General features: G+C 45.9%; 1 protein-coding gene across 6 annotated transcripts in view; it reads left to right on the top strand.

Annotated features, from left to right (window-relative positions):
- Nucleotides 1–16665, top strand: part of LOC106568544 (netrin receptor DCC) — a 597715-nt gene that overhangs the window by 228828 nt on the left and 352222 nt on the right. For all 6 annotated transcript variants that reach the window (XM_045692661.1, XM_045692664.1, XM_045692659.1 and 3 more), the window contains exon 3: nucleotides 5667–5954. In XM_045692661.1, the coding sequence (XP_045548617.1) occupies nucleotides 5667–5954 (288 nt within the window). The remainder of the gene's footprint in view (nucleotides 1–5666; nucleotides 5955–16665) is intronic.

Below are 16665 nucleotides of genomic sequence, written 5' to 3'. Positions count from 1 at the left end.
TGTAGCTATCAAAACTCTCAGCCCCTCCTCTCTTCCAGATGTAGCTATCGAAACTCTCAGCCCCTCCCTCTTCCAGATGTAGCTATCAAAACTCTCAGCCTCTCCCTCTTCCAGATGTAGCTATCAAAACTCTCAGCCCTCCTCTCTTCCAGATGTAGCTATCAAAACTCTCAGCCCTCCTCTCTTCCAGATGTAGCTATCAAAACTCTCAGCCCTCCCCTCTTCCAGATGTAGCTATCAAAACTCTCAGCCCTCCCCTCTCTTCCAGATCTGCTATCAAAACTCTCAGCCCCCCTCTCTTCCAGATCTAGCTATCAAAACTCTCAGCCCTCTCTCTTCCAGATGTAGCTATCAAAACTCTCAGCCCTCCCCTCTTCCAGATGTAGCTATCAAAACTCTCAGCCCTCCCCTCTCTTCCAGATCTGCTATCAACACTCTCAGCCCCCCTCTCTTCCAGATCTAGCTATCAAAACTCTCAGCCCTCCCTCTTCCAGATGTAGCTATCAAAACTCTCAGCCCTCCCCTCTTCCAGATGTAGCTATCAAAACTCTCAGCCCTCCCCTACCCTCTTCCAGATCTGCTATCAAAACTCTCAGCCCTCCCCTCCCCTCTTCCAGATCTGCTATCAAAACTCTCAGCCCCCCTCTCTTCCAGATCTGCTATCAAAACTCTCAGCCCCCCTCTCTTCCAGATCTGCTATCAAAACTCTCAGCCCCCCTCTCTTCCAGATGTAGCTATCAAAACTCTCAGCCCTCCCCTCCCCTCTTCCAGATCTGCTATCAAAACTCTCAGCCCCCCTCTCTTCCAGATGTAGCTATCAAAACTCTCAGCCCTCCCCTCTTCCAGATGTAGCTATCAAAACTCTCAGCCCTCCCCTCCCCTCTTCCAGATCTGCTATCAAAACTCTCAGCCCTCCCCTCTTCCAGATGTAGCTATCAAAACTCTCAGCCCCCCTCTCTTCCTGATGTAGCTATCGAAACTCTCAGCCCCTCCCTCTTCCAGATGTAGCTATCAAAGCTCTCAGCCCCTCCCTCTTCCAGATGTAGCTATCAAAACTCTCAGCCCCTCCCTCTTCCAGATGTAGCTATCTAAACTCTCAGCCCTCCCCTCCCCTCTTCCAGATCTGCTATCAAAACTCTCAGCCCCCCTCTCTTCCAGATCTGCTATCAAAACTCTCAGCCCCCCTCTCTTCCAGATCTGCTATCAAAACTCTCAGCCCCCCTCTCTTCCAGATGTAGCTATCAAAACTCTCAGCCCTCCCCTCCCCTCTTCCAGATCTGCTATCAAAACTCTCAGCCCCCCTCTCTTCCAGATGTAGCTATCAAAACTCTCAGCCCTCCCTCTTCCAGATGTAGCTATCAAAACTCTCAGCCCTCCCTTCTTCCTGATGTAGCTATCAAAACTCTCAGCCCTTCTCTCTTCCAGATGTAGCTATCAAAACTCTCAGCCCTCCCCTCTTCCAGATGTAGCTATCAAAACTCTCAGCCCTCCCCTCTCTTCCAGATCTGCTATCAAAACTCTCAGCCCCCCTCTCTTCCAGATCTGCTATCAAAACTCTCAGCCCCCCTCTTCCAGGTGTAGCTATCAAAACTCTCAGCCCTCCCTCTTCCAGATGTAGCTATCAAAACTCTCAGCCCTCCCCTCCCCTCTTCCAGATCTGCTATCAAAACTCTCAGCCCTCCCCTCTTCCAGATGTAGCTATCAAAACTCTCAGCCCCTCCCTCTTCCAGATGTAGCTATCAAAACTCTCAGCCCCTCCCTCTTCCAGATGTAGCTATCAAAACTCTCAGCCCCTCCCTCTTCCAGATGTAGCTATCAAAACTCTCAGCCCCTCCCTCTTCCAGATGTAGCTATCAAAACTCTCAGCCCCTCCCTCTTCCAGATGTAGCTATCAAAACTCTCAGCCCTCCCTCTTCCAGATGTAGCTATCAAAACTCTCAGCCCTCCCCTCCCCTCTTCCAGATCTGCTATCAAAACTCTCAGCCCTCCCCTCTTCCAGATGTAGCTATCAAAACTCTCAGCCCCTCCCTCTTCCAGATGTAGCTATCAAAACTCTCAGCCCCTCCCTCTTCCAGATGTAGCTATCAAAACTCTCAGCCCCTCCCTCTTCCAGATGTAGCTATCAAAACTCTCAGCCCTCCCTCTTCCAGATGTAGCTATCAAAACTCTCAGCCCTCCCCTCTTCCAGATGTAGCTATCAAAACTCTCAGCCCTCCCCTCCCCTCTTCCAGATCTGCTATCAAAACTCTCAGCCCTCCCCTCTTCCAGATGTAGCTATCAAAACTCTCAGCCCCCCTCTCTTCCTGATGTAGCTATCGAAACTCTCAGCCCCTCCCTCTTCCAGATGTAGCTATCAAAACTCTCAGCCCCTCCCTCTTCCAGATGTAGCTATCAAAACTCTCAGCCCCTCCCTCTTCCAGATGTAGCTATCAAAACTCTCAGCCCTCCTCTCTTCCTGATGTAGCTATCGAAACTCTCAGCCCCTCCCTCTTCCAGATGTAGCTATCAAAACTCTCAGCCCCTCCCTCTTCCAGATGTAGCTATCAAAACTCTCAGCCCCTCCCTCTTCCAGATGTAGCTATCAAAACTCTCAGCCCCCCCTCTCTTCCAGATCTGCTATCAAAACTCTCAGCCCTCCCCTCTCTTCCAGATCTGCTATCAAAACTCTCAGCCCCTCCCTCTTCCAGATCTGCTATCAAAACTCTCAGCCCCTCCCTCTTCCAGATCTGCTATCAAAACTCTCAGCCCTCCCCTCTTCCAGATCTGCTATCAAAACTCTCAGCCCTCCCCTCTTCCAGATCTGCTATCAAAACTCTCAGCCCTCCCCTCTTCCAGATGTAGCTATCAAAACTCTCAGCCCCCCTCTCTTCCAGATCTGCTATCAAAACTCTCAGCCCTCCCCTCTCTTCCAGATCTGCTATCAAAACTCTCAGCCCCCCTCTCTTCCAGATCTGCTATCAAAACTCTCAGCCCCCCTCTCTTCCAGATCTGCTATCAAAACTCTCAGCCCCCCTCTCTTCCAGATCTAGCTATCAAAACTCTCAGCCCCCCTCTCTTCCAGATCTGCTATCAAAACTCTCAGCCCCTCCCTCTTCCAGATCTGCTATCAAAACTCTCAGCCCCCCTCTCTTCCAGATCTGCTATCAAAACTCTCAGCCCTCCCCTCTTCCAGATCTGCTATCAAAACTCTCAGCCCTCCCCTCTTCCAGATCTGCTATCAAAACTCTCAGCCCCCCTCTCTTCCAGATCTGCTATCAAAACTCTCAGTCCCCCCCCCCTTCCAGATGTAGCAGTCAAATTCCAGAAAAGTTTGCAGTAAATTCTACTAGACGAAGAGCTGAAATGACATCTGGGTATTTACTGCATACCCGATTTAAAAATTAAAAATCACAAACTAGGAAGCGTTCTGCTATAATTTACCAAGAATGCATCATGTGCGATTGCGTTGTTTCCCGCTATTGGTTCACTGCCATGTCGATGTCAAAGCCGAAATATGTACGACATCCTGCCATTTAAAATAACCTCGAAATATCACATTATATAAAACGTTTGTTTTCCTCATGTTCAAACGGCCTAGTATTTTGGACGCATGTATGGATATTCGGTCACGGCTACCGTCTGTCACACTGTTAGGAACTCTCACTGTGTTTGCATCCCAAATGGCACCCTATACCCTATATAGTGCACTACTTTAGACCAGAGCTCCACGGAACCCTATTCCCTATATAGTGCACTACTTTTGACCAGAGCCCTATGAGATAGGCTTTTAAGAGACAGGCTTTTAGGCAACTTAGGCTAAGAGTAAGAAGCCTATCTCATAGGGCTCTGGTCAAAAGTAGTGCACTATATAGGGAATAGGGTTCTATAGGGCTCTGGACTAAAGTAGTGCACTATATATAGGGAATAGGGTTCCATAGGGCTCTGGTCTAAAGTAGTGCACTATATATAGGGAATAGGGTTCCATAGGGCTCTGGTCAAAAGTAGTGCACTATATAGGGAATAGGGTTCTATAGGGCTCTGGACTAAAGTAGTGCACTATATATAGGGAATAGGGTTCCATAGGGCTCTGGTCTAAAGTAGTGCACTATATATAGGGAATAGGGTTCCATAGGGCTCTGGACTAAAGTAGTGCACTATATATAGGGAATAGGGTTCCATAGGGCTCTGGACTAAAGTAGTGCACTATATATAGGGAATAGGGTTCCATAGGGCTCTGGTCTAAAGTAGTGCACTATATAGGGAATAGGGTTCCATAGGGCTCTGGTCTAAAATAGTGCACTATATAGGGAATAGGGTTCCATAGGGCTCTGGTCTAAAGTAGTGCACTATATAGGGAATAGGCTTCCATGGGGCTCTGGTCTAAAGTAGTGCACTATATAGGGAATAGGGTTCCATAGGGCTCTGGTCTAAAGTAGTGTACTAACTACCTACCTCATCCCCATATTTGTTTTTGTTTTTCTGCTCTTTTGCACACCAGTATTTCTACTTGAACATTCTCATCTGTACGTCTATCACTCCAGTGTTAATTGCTACATTGTAATTACTTTGCCACTGTTGGCCTATTTATTGCCTTACCTGCTGACTTCATTTGCACACACCGTACACATATTTTCTAATGTATTATTGACTGTATGTTTGTTTTACTCCATGTATAACTCTGTGTTGTTGTTTTTGTCGCACTGCTTTGCTTTATCTTGGCCAGGTTGCAATTGTACATGAGAACATGTAGCTGAGTCTGTAGGGACCCACTGCTGTAGCTACGACTACTGACCAGTAGTGGATCCCTACAGAGTCAGCTACAGTAGTGATCCCTACAGTCAGCTACAGTAGTGGGTTCCTACAGAGTCAGCTACAGTAGTGGGTCCCTACAGAGTCAGCTACAGTAGTGGGTCTCTACAGAGTCAGCTACAGTAGTGGGTCTCTACAGAGTCAGCTACAGTAGTGGTCCCTACAGAGTCAGCTACAGTAGTGGGTCTCTACAGAGTCAGCTACAGTAGTGGGTCCCTACAGAGTCAGCTACAGTAGTGGGTCCCTACAGAGTCAGCTACAGTAGTGGGTCTCTACAGAGTCAGCTACAGTAGTGGGTCCCTACAGAGTCAGCTACAGTAGTGGGTCTCTACAGAGTCAGCTACAGTAGTGGGTCTCTACAGAGTCAGCTACAGTAGTGGTCCCTACAGAGTCAGCTACAGTAGTGGGTCCCTACAGAGTCAGCTACAGTAGTGATCCCTACAGAGTCAGCTACAGTAGTGGGTCCCTACAGAGTCAGCTACAGTAGTGGGTTCCTACAGAGTCAGCTACAGTAGTGGGTCCCTACAGAGTCAGCTACAGTAGTGGGTACCTACAGAGTCAGCTACAGTAGTGGGTTCCTACAGAGTCAGCTACAGTAGTGGGTCTCTACAGAGTCAGCTACAGTAGTGGGTCTCTACAGAGTCAGCTACAGTAGTGGGTCTCTACAGAGTCAGCTACAGTAGTGGGTCCCTACAGAGTCAGCTACAGTAGTGGGTCCCTACAGAGTCAGCTACAGTAGTGGGTCCGTACAGAGTCAGCTACAGTAGTGGGTCCCAACAGAGTCAGCTACAGTAGTGGGTCCCTACAGAGTCAGCTACAGTAGTGGGTCCCTACAGAGTCAGTATCTAATTATTTGTATCTATTCTCTCTCCCACCAGGTCCGTTGAAGCTCGTGGTCCCTACAGAGTCAGTGTCCTCCTACCTGGGTGACACGGCTCTACTGCGCTGTGAGGTGACTGGTGATCCCATGCCCGTGGTACGCTGGCAGAAGAACAGAGAGGACCTGCCCCTCACCTTAACCCCAGAGAGCAGAGTGGTGGTACTGCCCTCTGGATCGCTCCAGGTTAGCAAGGTTCAACCACCAGACTCTGCCACCTACCGCTGCCTGGCGGACAACCCTGGCAGCGCCCGCACCGGCAGTGATGCAGACCTACGCGTGTTGCCAGGTACAATAGCTAACCCCTTCTTAAACTATCTTGACAGAAATCTTCTGCCCACAGAGGTAAATCAAACTAGCTAGCAAGCGCACACAAGATTTAGTTCTGGGTTCTGAGATCAACTTCTAAAGTAGTTGACAGTGACACTGGATATTAATATAATACAGTTAAATATCATTTTGGATGAATCCTCTGTCCATTGAATACATAATCTTGGTTTACTCTCAGAAGGACACCGTCCGAGGGTTTGTTAATAAAGCATTTCACAATACTGTACATTTTCAAATCTAGAACCCAGAAATCGCCCAGTCCCTGTGGACTGTCTTAAAACCTCCAACATATCCCTTATGTATCCTGTAATGTAGTCACCATAGCTGATCCTCTTTTAACGTAATAAACCACTTATACTACAGCTCAGTAGGCCTTGTTTGACCTTATTTGAGTGTATGGCGCTGTGTATGACTGAACTCCAGCATGATGAATATCCCTGATGTTGCCTGGTTATCCTGTAATTTAATCACTGTGGTTTATCCTCGTTTGACCTTTAAAGGCCCAGTGTAGTCAAGAACATGACTGTTCTGTGTTTTACTTCAATTTCCACATTATAAAGTTGGAATAATGCTGTGAAATAGTGAAAATTGTTATAATGCCCTTTTAGTGTAAAGGCTGTTTGAAAAGACTACCTGAAGTTTCCGCCTGTTTTGGTGACATCACCAGGCAGTAAATGAGTTAATAGACCAATAAGAAAGAGAGTTCCAACCTCTCTTCCAATAACAGCTATTTTTCTGTTTTCCCCTCCCCACTCAGACCACTCCCAGACAGTCCTAGCTAAATTCTTGCTTGAGAAATTGCTCTTCGCTAAGAAGCAATTTTTTTTTTGATATTTAGAGAAAAACAGCTGCATTGGACCTTTAAATTGGTGTAGTACAACAACAGAATTGTATTCTTCATCTACTTGATCTTGTAAAGGGCTTTTTTGTTTGTTTTTCTACACTTTACTGTCCAGATCAGGTCTGTTCTCTCTGGAGATCAAATCAAATTAGTCACATGCGCCGAATACAACAGAATACAACCTTACAGTGAAATGTTTACTTACGAGCCCCTAACCAACAGTGCAGTTAAAAAAAAAAAACATGGATAAGAATAAGAGATAAAAGTAACAAGTAGTTAAAGAGCAGAAGTAAAAAATAACAATATATACGGGGGGGTGCTGGTACAGAGTCAGTGTGCGGGGGCACCGGTTAGTTGAGGTAGTATGTACAGTTGAAGTCGGAAGTTTACGTACACCTTAGCCAAATACATTTAAACTCAGTTTTTCACAATTTCTGATATTTAACCCTAGTAAAAATGCCCTGTCTTAGGTCAGTTAGGATCACCACTTTATTTTAAGAATGTTAAATGTCAGAATAATAGTAGAGAGAATTATTTATTTCAGCTTTAATTTCTTTCATCATATTCCCAGTGGGTCAGAAGTTTAAATACACTCAATTAGTATTTGGTAGCATTGCCTTTAAATTGTTTAACTTGGGTCAAATGTTTCGGTTAGCCTTCCAAAAGCTTTCCACAATAAGTTGGGTGAATTTTGGCCCATTCCTCCTGACAGAGCTGGTGTAACTGAGTCAGGTTTTTAGGCCTCCTTGCTCGCACACGCCTTTTCAGTTCCACCCACAAATGTTCTATAGGATTGAGGTCAGGGCTTTGTGATGGCCACTCCAATACCTTGACTTTGTTGTCCTTTAGCCATTTTTCCACAACTTTGGAAGTATGCTTGGGGTCATTGTCCATCTGGAAGACCCATTTGCTACCAAGCTTTAACTTCCTGACTGATGTCTTGCGATGTTGCTTCAATATATCCTCATCATTTTCCTGCCTCATGAGGCCATCTATTTTGTGAAGTGCACCAGTCCCTCCTGCAGCAAATCACCCCCACAACATGATGCTGCCACCCCCATGCTTCATGGTTGGGATGGTGTTCTTCGGCTTGCAAGCCTCCCACATTTTCCTCCAAACATAACGATGGTCATTATGGCCAAACAGTTCTGTTTTTGTTTCATCAGACCAGAGGACATTTCACCAAAAAGTACAATCTTTGTCCTCATGTGCAGTTGCAAACCGTAGTCTGGCTTTTTTAGGGTGGTTTTGGAGCACCGGCTTCTTCCTTGCTGAGCGGCCTTTCAGGTTATGTCGATATAGGACTCGTTTTACTGTGGATATAGATACGTTTCTACCTGTTTCCTCCAGCATCTTCACAAGGTCCTTTGCTGTTGTTCTGGGATTGATTTACACTTTTCGCACCAAAGTACGTTCATCTCTAGGAGACAGAACGCGTCTCCTTCCTGAGCGGTATGACAGCTGCGTGGTCCCATGGTGTTTATACTTGCGTACAATTGTTTGTACAGATGAACGTGGTACCTTCAAGCATTTGGAAATTGCTCCCAAGGATGAACCAGACTTGTAGAGGTCTTGGCTGATTTCTTTTGATTTTCCCATGATGTCAAGCAAAAATGCACTGAGTTTGAAGGTAGACCTTGAAATACATCCACAGGTACACCTCCAATTGACTCAAATGATGTCAATTAGCCTATCAGAAGCTTCTAAAGCCATGACATCATTTTCTGGAACTTTCCAAGCTGTTTTAAGGCACAGTCAACTTAGTGTACATAAACTTCTGACCCACTGGAATTGTGATACAGTGAAATAATCTGTCTGTAAACAATTGTTGGAAAAATTACTTGTGTCATGCACAAAGTAGATGTCCTAACTGACTTGCCAAAACTATAGTTTGATAACAATAATTTTTTTGGAGTGGTTGAAAAACGAGTTTTAATGACTCCAAGTGTATGTAAACTTCCAACTTCAATGGGGTCATTAAAGTGACTATGCAAAGATGACAACAGAGAGTGGCAGTGGTATGGATAAGGGAGGGGAGGGGGGGGCAATTTAAATAGTCTGGGTAGCCATTTGACTAGATGTTCAGGAGTCTTATGGCTTGGGGGTAGAAGCTTTTTAGAAGCCTCTTGGACCTGGACTTTGCACTCCAGTACCGCTTGCCGTGTGGTAGCAGAGAGAACAGTCTGTGACTAGGGTGGCTGGAGTCTTTGACAATTTTTAGGGCCTTCCTCTGACAGCGCCTGGTATAGAGGTCCTGGATGGCAGGAAGCTTGGCCCCAGTGACGTAATGGGCCGTTCGTACTACCCTCTGTAGTGGCTTGCAGTCGGAGGCTTAGCAGTTGCCATACCAGGCGGTGATGCAACCAGTCAGGATGCTCTCGATGGTGCAGCTGTAAAACCTTTTGAGGATCTGAGGATCCATGCCAAATCTTTTCGGTCTCCTGAGGGGGAATAGGTTTTGTCGTGCCCTCTTCACGACTGTCTTGGTGTGCTTGGACCATGTTAGTTTGTTGGTGATGTGGACACCAAGGAACTTGAAGCTCTCAACCTGTTCCACTACAGCCCCATCGATGAGAATAGGGGCGTGCTCGGTCCTTTTTTTCCTGTAGTCCACAATCATCTCCTTTGTCTTGATCACATTGAGGGACAGACAGACAGACAGACAGACAGACAGACAGACAGACAGACAGACAGACAGACAGACAGACAGACAGACAGACAGACAGACAGACAGACAGACAGACAGACAGACAGACAGACAGACCGAGACAGACAGACAGACAGACAGCCAGACAGACAGCCAGACAGACAGACAGACAGACAGACAGACAGACAGACAGACAGACAGACTATGGTTCCCAGACAGACAGACAGACAGACAGACAGACAGACAGACAGACAGACAGACAGACAGACAGACAGACAGACAGACAGACAGACAGACAGACAGACAGACAGACAGACAGACAGATCTTAAATATCATCTCTCTCCTGAGGTCTGTGACCTTTGCCGCCAGAGACACAACATCATAGAGGGAGATGAAGTACTTCTGGGTTCTCAATAGAGTGGATGGACATGTATAACGTTTTGCCCGCTGGAAAAATGAGCATAGCATTTTACCGTTTCCATGGTGATCAGTGATAACGATAGAATTGGGAATTAGAATACTTCATTTAAACGGATCTCTATGGTAACAAACCCTAGCTGTTACCATTACAGCAGGTACTGCCAGCAGGAGGCTCTCACTGAGCATGTGCAAGAATCAATAGCTATTCCAAGCTGCCGAGCGAGAAGGGAAGAGGGTGCTCATCCAAATTCACATACCGGTTGACTAGCTAGACAATGACAATGTGTCCATCTGACGGTCTCCTTTGATAGTTCGAGTTGTAATCAATTCGGGCGTGTTCCTCCCTATCAGAGATGGAATGGTGCAAGGTTAAGCGTCAAAAGTAGTGCACCATGTAGGAAATAGGGAGCCATTTGGGACACAGGCTTAGTCTCCTCATTGTGAGTGCTAACTCTTTCCTGGCATGGCGCGTTATTGTGCTGACAGCTGTCTCTGTGCCTGGTAAAGGCGGATACCTAGTTGAGTCTTTCACATTTAATCCAAACCCCTCTGAATCAGAGAGATGCGGGGGGGAGGGGGCTGCCTTAATCGACATCCACGACACCCAGGGAACAGGGGGTTAACTGCCTTGCACAGGGGCAGAACGGCAGATTTTTTACCTTGTCAGCTCAGGTATTTGATCCAGCAACCTTCCAGTTACTGGCCCAACACTCTGACCACTTGGCTACCTGCTAGATCTGCCTGATTCAACACCCGTGTCCACCAAGATGTTAAGAGATTAAGGAGGCAACGTGGGATTCAAACATCCGTTTAGGCTTTAATCATAGTTTTAAGGCTTTAATCATTGTTTTTTTTTTGTTTGCCTTTAATCAGTGTTTTTAGGCTTTAATCATTGTTTTGTGGCTGTAATCATTGAAGAATATATCTGAAAAATGACTCATGAGCTTAGTTGAACTGTTTAACCCCATTAGAACTTAGCCGGCCGAGCTTTGAGACGCAGACAACAAGCCACTGTGTTGAAGACATTAGTTGTAGCTTTAATTATACATGTGGTAGTGGGGTTGTTCACCAGGCAGCATTGTATAACAAAGATGTTGTTTCAACCTACTGCCAGTTTTTCGATTTTATATTTGTTCCTTCAAATGTTTTCGTGCTCCAATGCCACACCGTTTCATTCACCGTCCCATTCACTATGGCATACAGGGAAAAATAGGTTTATTCACTGTTGATGCAAATGCCATGAGACATTTTATTCCCAGTTCCATTCACAGTGAGTTACTGCTACTTGTTGTGGATCTTCACATTACAATATAGATACAGTTGAAGTCGGAAGTTTACATACAACTTAGGTTGGCGTCATTAAAACTCGTTTTTTCAACCACTCCACAAATTCTTTCTTAACAAACTATAGTTTTGACAAGTCAGTTAGGACATCTACTTTGTGCATGACACAAGTCATTTTTCCAACAGTTGATAACAGACAGATTATTTCACTTATAATTCACTGTATCACAATTCCAGTGGGTCAGAAGTTAACATACACTAAGTTGACTGTGCCTTTAAACAGCTTGGAAAATTCCAGAAAATTCTGTCATTGCTTTAGAAGCTTCTGATAGGCTAATTGACATAATTTGAGTCAATTGGAGGTGTACCTGTGGATCTATTTCAAGGCCTACCTTCGAACTCAGTGCCTCTTTGCTTGACCAAAATAGAACTGTTTGGCCATAATGACCATCGTTATGTTTGGAGGAAAAAGGGGGAGGCTTGCAAGCCGAAGAACACCATCCCAACCGTGAAGCATGGGGGTGGCAGCATCATGTTGTGGGGGTGATTTGCTGCAGGAGAGACTGGTGCGCTTCACAAAATAGATGGCATCATGAGGATGGAAAATTATGTGGATATATTGAAGCAGCATCTCAAGACATCAGTCAGGAAGTTAAAGCTTGGTCGCAAATGGGTCTTCCAAATGGACAATGACCCCAAGCATACTTCCAATGTTGTGGCAAAATGGCTTAAAGACAACAAAGTCAAGGTATTGGAGTGGCCATCACAAAGCCCTGACCTCAATCCTATAGAAAATTTGTGGGCGGAACTGAAAAAGCGTGGAGGCCTACAAAGCTGACTCAGTTACACCAGCTCTGTCAGGAGGAATGGGCCAAAATTCCCCCAACTTATTGTGGGAAGCTTGTGGAAGGCTACCCGAAACGTTTGACCCAAGTTAAACAATTTAAAGGCAATGTTACCAAATACTAATTGAGTGTATGAAAACTTATGACCCACTGGGAATGTGATGAAAGCTGAAATAAATCATTCTCTCTATTATTATTCTGACATTTCACATTCTTAAAAATAAAGTGGTGATCCTAACTGAACTTTTTTTTTACTAGGATTAAATGTCAGGAATTGTGAAAAACTGAGTTTAAATGTATTTGGCTAAGGTGTATGTAAACTTCCCACTTCAACTGTAGCTTTACGTTTAAGTAATTTATCAGACACTTATCCAGAGCGACTTACAGGAGCGATTAGGGTTAAGTGCCTTTGCTCAAATTGACATCAACAGATTTTACACCTTGTCATCTCAGGGTTTTGAACAAGCGACATTTCGGTTTACTAGCCAAACGCTCTTAACTGCTAGGCAGATCACAGTCTTCCCTCAAAAGATGCATATCTGTTGGCCCATATGTAAATTATGGCAATCACATGCTATCACAACTGTTCCTGTGAAAGAAATCTAGTCAAGCTTCAGTAAAATCAAAGGATTTATTTTGTAAAGATTCCTATTTCCTACAATACAAATGGGTCATGTGACATGGATCTAATTCATCCAGTCAAACCCATAAACACTTATACACACACACACACACGCACGCACGCGCGCACGCACGTGCGCACGCACGCGCACACGCACACGCACACACACACACACATGCATTTAACTACCTCTCCAGTTGCTTTGGGATGTGTATGCCTGAGGAAACAAAGGCTTATAGAGGGCCATTTCAGTTCTATCTCACAGCCAATTGCTCTGGAGCCCTGAACCCTCAGTCTACCTGACACACACACACACACACACACACACACACACACACGCGCGCGCGCACACACGCGCGCGCACACGCACACGCACACGCACGCACACACACACACATTCACCCTCCATCTCCCTTTCTGTCAGATAAACCACTGACTACATGGCCCTGCCTGCACTTTGTGTTGTTGGGGAAATACAATCAGGTCTGGATCTAAATTGCAGGTATTGAAGTGAGAACACTCACAATCACATTGGAGAAATCCCCCAGTGTAGTGGTGACTGGATAAATCCCCCAGTGTAGTGGTGACTGGAGATAATCCCCCAGTGTAGTGGTGACTGGATAAATCCCCCAGTGTAGTGGTGACTGGGGAAATCCCCCAGTGTAGTGGTGACTGGATAAATCCCCCAGTGTAGTGGTGACTGGGGAAATCCCCCAGTGTAGTGGTGACTGGAGATAATCCCCCAGTGTAGTGGTGACTGGAGATAATCCCCCAGTGTAGTGGTGACTGGATAAATCCCCCAGTGTAGTGGTGACTGGATAAATCCCCCAGTGTAGTGGTGACTGGGGAAATCCCCCAGTGTAGTGGTGACTGGGGAAATACCCCAGTGTAGTGGTGACTGGAGATAATCCCCCAGTGTAGTGGTGACTGGAGAAATCCCCCAGTGTAGTGGTGACTGGGGAAATCCCCCAGTGTAGTGGTGACTGGGGAAATCCCCCAGTGGAGTGGTGACTGGAGAAATCCCCCAGTGGAGTGGTGACTGGGGAAATCCCCCAGTGGAGTGGTGACTGGAGTTGGATTTTCTGAATTGGGTGTCTTAAACAGGTCAGGTTTGTCAAGCCGCTGTTGTGACATGCTGAGATATAAGGATGTAGAAGGAATGCATTGCGGCTTATGTTACCCCACAGTGATGTTTGTTGTTCCCTCCTTAGTGTGTGATGTTCCCTCCTTAGTGTGTTGTTCCCTCCTTAGTGTTTGTTGTTCCCTCCTTAGTGTGTGTTGTTCCCTCCTTAGTGTGTGTTGTTCCCTCCTTAGTGTGTGATGTTCCCTCCTTAGTGTGTGATGTTCCCTCCTTAGTGTGTTGTTCCCTCCGTAGTGTGTGTTGTTCCCTCCGTAGTGTGTGTTGTTCCCTCCTTAGTGTGTGTTGTTCCCTCCTTAGTGTGTTGTTCCCTCCGTAGTGTGTGTTGTTCCCTCCGTAGTGTGTGTTGTTCCCTCCTTAGTGTGTGTTGTTCCCTCCGTAGTGTGTGTTGTTCCCTCCTTAGTGTGTGATGTTCCCTCCGTAGTGTGTTGTTCCCTCCTTAGTGTGTGTTGTTCCCTCCTTAGTGTGTGTTGTTCCCTCCTTAGTGTGTGATGTTCCCTCCTTAGTGTGTTGTTCCCTCCTTAGTGTGTGTTGTTCCCTCCTTAGTGTGTGTTGTTCCCTCCTTAGTGTGTGATGTTCCCTCCTTAGTGTGTTGTTCCCTCCTTAGTGTGTGTTGTTCCCTCCTTAGTGTGTGTTGTTCCCTCCGTAGTGTGTGTTGTTCCCTCCTTAGTGTGTGATGTTCCCTCCGTAGTGTGTGTTGTTCCCTCCTTAGTGTGTGATGTTCCCTCCGTAGTGTGTGTTGTTCCCTCCTTAGTGTGTGTTGTTCCCTCCTTAGTGTGTGTTGTTCCCTCCTTAGTGTGTGTTGTTCCCTCCGTAGTGTGTGATGTTCCCTCCTTAGTGTGTGTTGTTCCCTCCTTAGTGTGTTGTTCCCTCCTTAGTGTGTGTTGTTCCCTCCTTAGTGTGTGTTGTTCCCTCCTTAGTGTGTGATGTTCCCTCCTTAGTGTGTGTTGTTCCCTCCGTAGTGTGTGATGTTCCCTCCTTAGTGTGTGTTGTTCCCTCCTTAGTGTGTGTTGTTCCCTCCGTAGTGTGTGATGTTCCCTCCTTAGTGTGTGTTGTTCCCTCCTTAGTGTGTTGTTCCCTCCTTAGTGTGTGTTGTTCCCTCCGTAGTGTGTGATGTTCCCTCCTTAGTGTGTGATGTTCCCTCCTTAGTGTGTGTTGTTCCCTCCTTAGTGTGTGTTGTTCCCTCCTTAGTGTGTGTTGTTCCCTCCTTAGTGTGTGTTGTTCCCTCCTTAGTGTGTGTTGTTCCCTCCTTAGTGTGTTGTTCCCTCCTTAGTGTGTGTTGTTCCCTCCTTAGTGTGTGTTGTTCCCTCCGTAGTGTGTGTTGTTCCCTCCTTAGTGTGTGTTGTTCCCTCCTTAGTGTGTGTTGTTCCCTCCGTAGTGTGTGTTGTTCCCTCCTTAGTGTGTTGTTCCCTCCTTAGTGTGTGTTGTTCCCTCCTTAGTGTGTGTTGTTCCCTCCTTAGTGTGTGTTGTTCCCTCCGTAGTGTGTGTTGTTCCCTCCTTAGTGTGTGTTGTTCCCTCCTTAGTGTGTGTTGTTCCCTCCGTAGTGTGTGTTGTTCCCTCCTTAGTGTGTGTTGTTCCCTCCGTAGTGTGTTGTTCCCTCCTTAGTGTGTGTTGTTCCCTCCTTAGTGTGTGTTGTTCCCTCCTTAGTGTGTGTTGTTCCCTCCTTAGTGTGTGATGTTCCCTCCTTAGTGTGTGTTGTTCCCTCCTTAGTGTGTGTTGTTCCCTCCGTAGTGTGTGATGTTCCCTCCGTAGTGTGTGTTGTTCCCTCCGTAGTGTGTGATGTTCCCTCCTTAGTGTGTGTTGTTCCCTCCGTAGTGTGTGATGTTCCCTCCTTAGTGTGTTGTTCCCTCCTTAGTGTGTGATGTTCCCTCCGTAGTGTGTGATGTTCCCTCCGTAGTGTGTGACGTTCCCTCCGTAGTGTGTGACGTTCCCTCCGTAGTGTGTGTTGTTCCCTCCTTAGTGTGTGTTGTTCCCTCCTTAGTGTGTGTTGTTCCCTCCGTAGTGTGTGTTGTTCCCTCCTTAGTGTGTGATGTTCCCTCCGTAGTGTGTGATGTTCCCTCCGTAGTGTGTGACGTTCCCTCCGTAGTGTGTTGTTCCCAATTTACATTGTATTTGCCCTCAGCAACAGTCTCTTGTCTCTTGTTCAGAAAGTTCTATATGAACCACAGGGCTTGTTAGGAGATGAGACAACACAAAGAAAAATAACATTTAAGGAACAGACAGAGGTAACACAAATAAAATGTAAGTGAATGAATCTCATGGGGATATTCTGGCGCAAAATTTTTTTTACAGTGAAGTAAAAACGCCTTAGGACATACTGGCCCCGGGATGAGAATGAATTAAACATTTGAAGCCTTTTTTAAAAATGATTCAGATGATGTTTCCCATTGAAATATGTAGTCATTCATCCACTGACAACCACACAATTATAACCAGCCACTATTATAACCAGCCACTATTATAACCAGCCACTATTATAACCAGCCACTATTATAACCAGTCACTATTATAATCAACCACTAGTTTAGCCAGCCACTAGTTTAACCAGCCACTAGTTTAACCAGCCACTAGTTTAACCAGCCACTATTATAACCAGCCACTATTATAACCAGCCACTGTTATAACCAGCCACTGTTTAACCAGCCACTATTATAATCAACCACTAGTTTAACCAGCCACTAGTTTAACCAGCCACTAGTTTAACCAGCCACTAGTTTAACCAGCCACTATTATAACCAGCCACTATTATAACCAGCCACTATTATAATCAGCCACTATTATAACCAGCCACTATTATAATCAGCCACTAGTTTAACCAGCCACTAGTTTAACCAGCCACTATAATAACCAGCCACTAGTTTAACCAGCCACT

Source organism: Salmo salar, chromosome ssa13, assembly GCF_905237065.1.
Source record: "Salmo salar chromosome ssa13, Ssal_v3.1, whole genome shotgun sequence".
In the NCBI taxonomy this organism is placed as follows: Eukaryota; Metazoa; Chordata; class Actinopteri; order Salmoniformes; family Salmonidae; genus Salmo; species Salmo salar.
The sequence above is the reverse complement of the archived record's forward strand: the minus strand, read 5'-3'. Positions and strand labels throughout refer to the sequence as shown.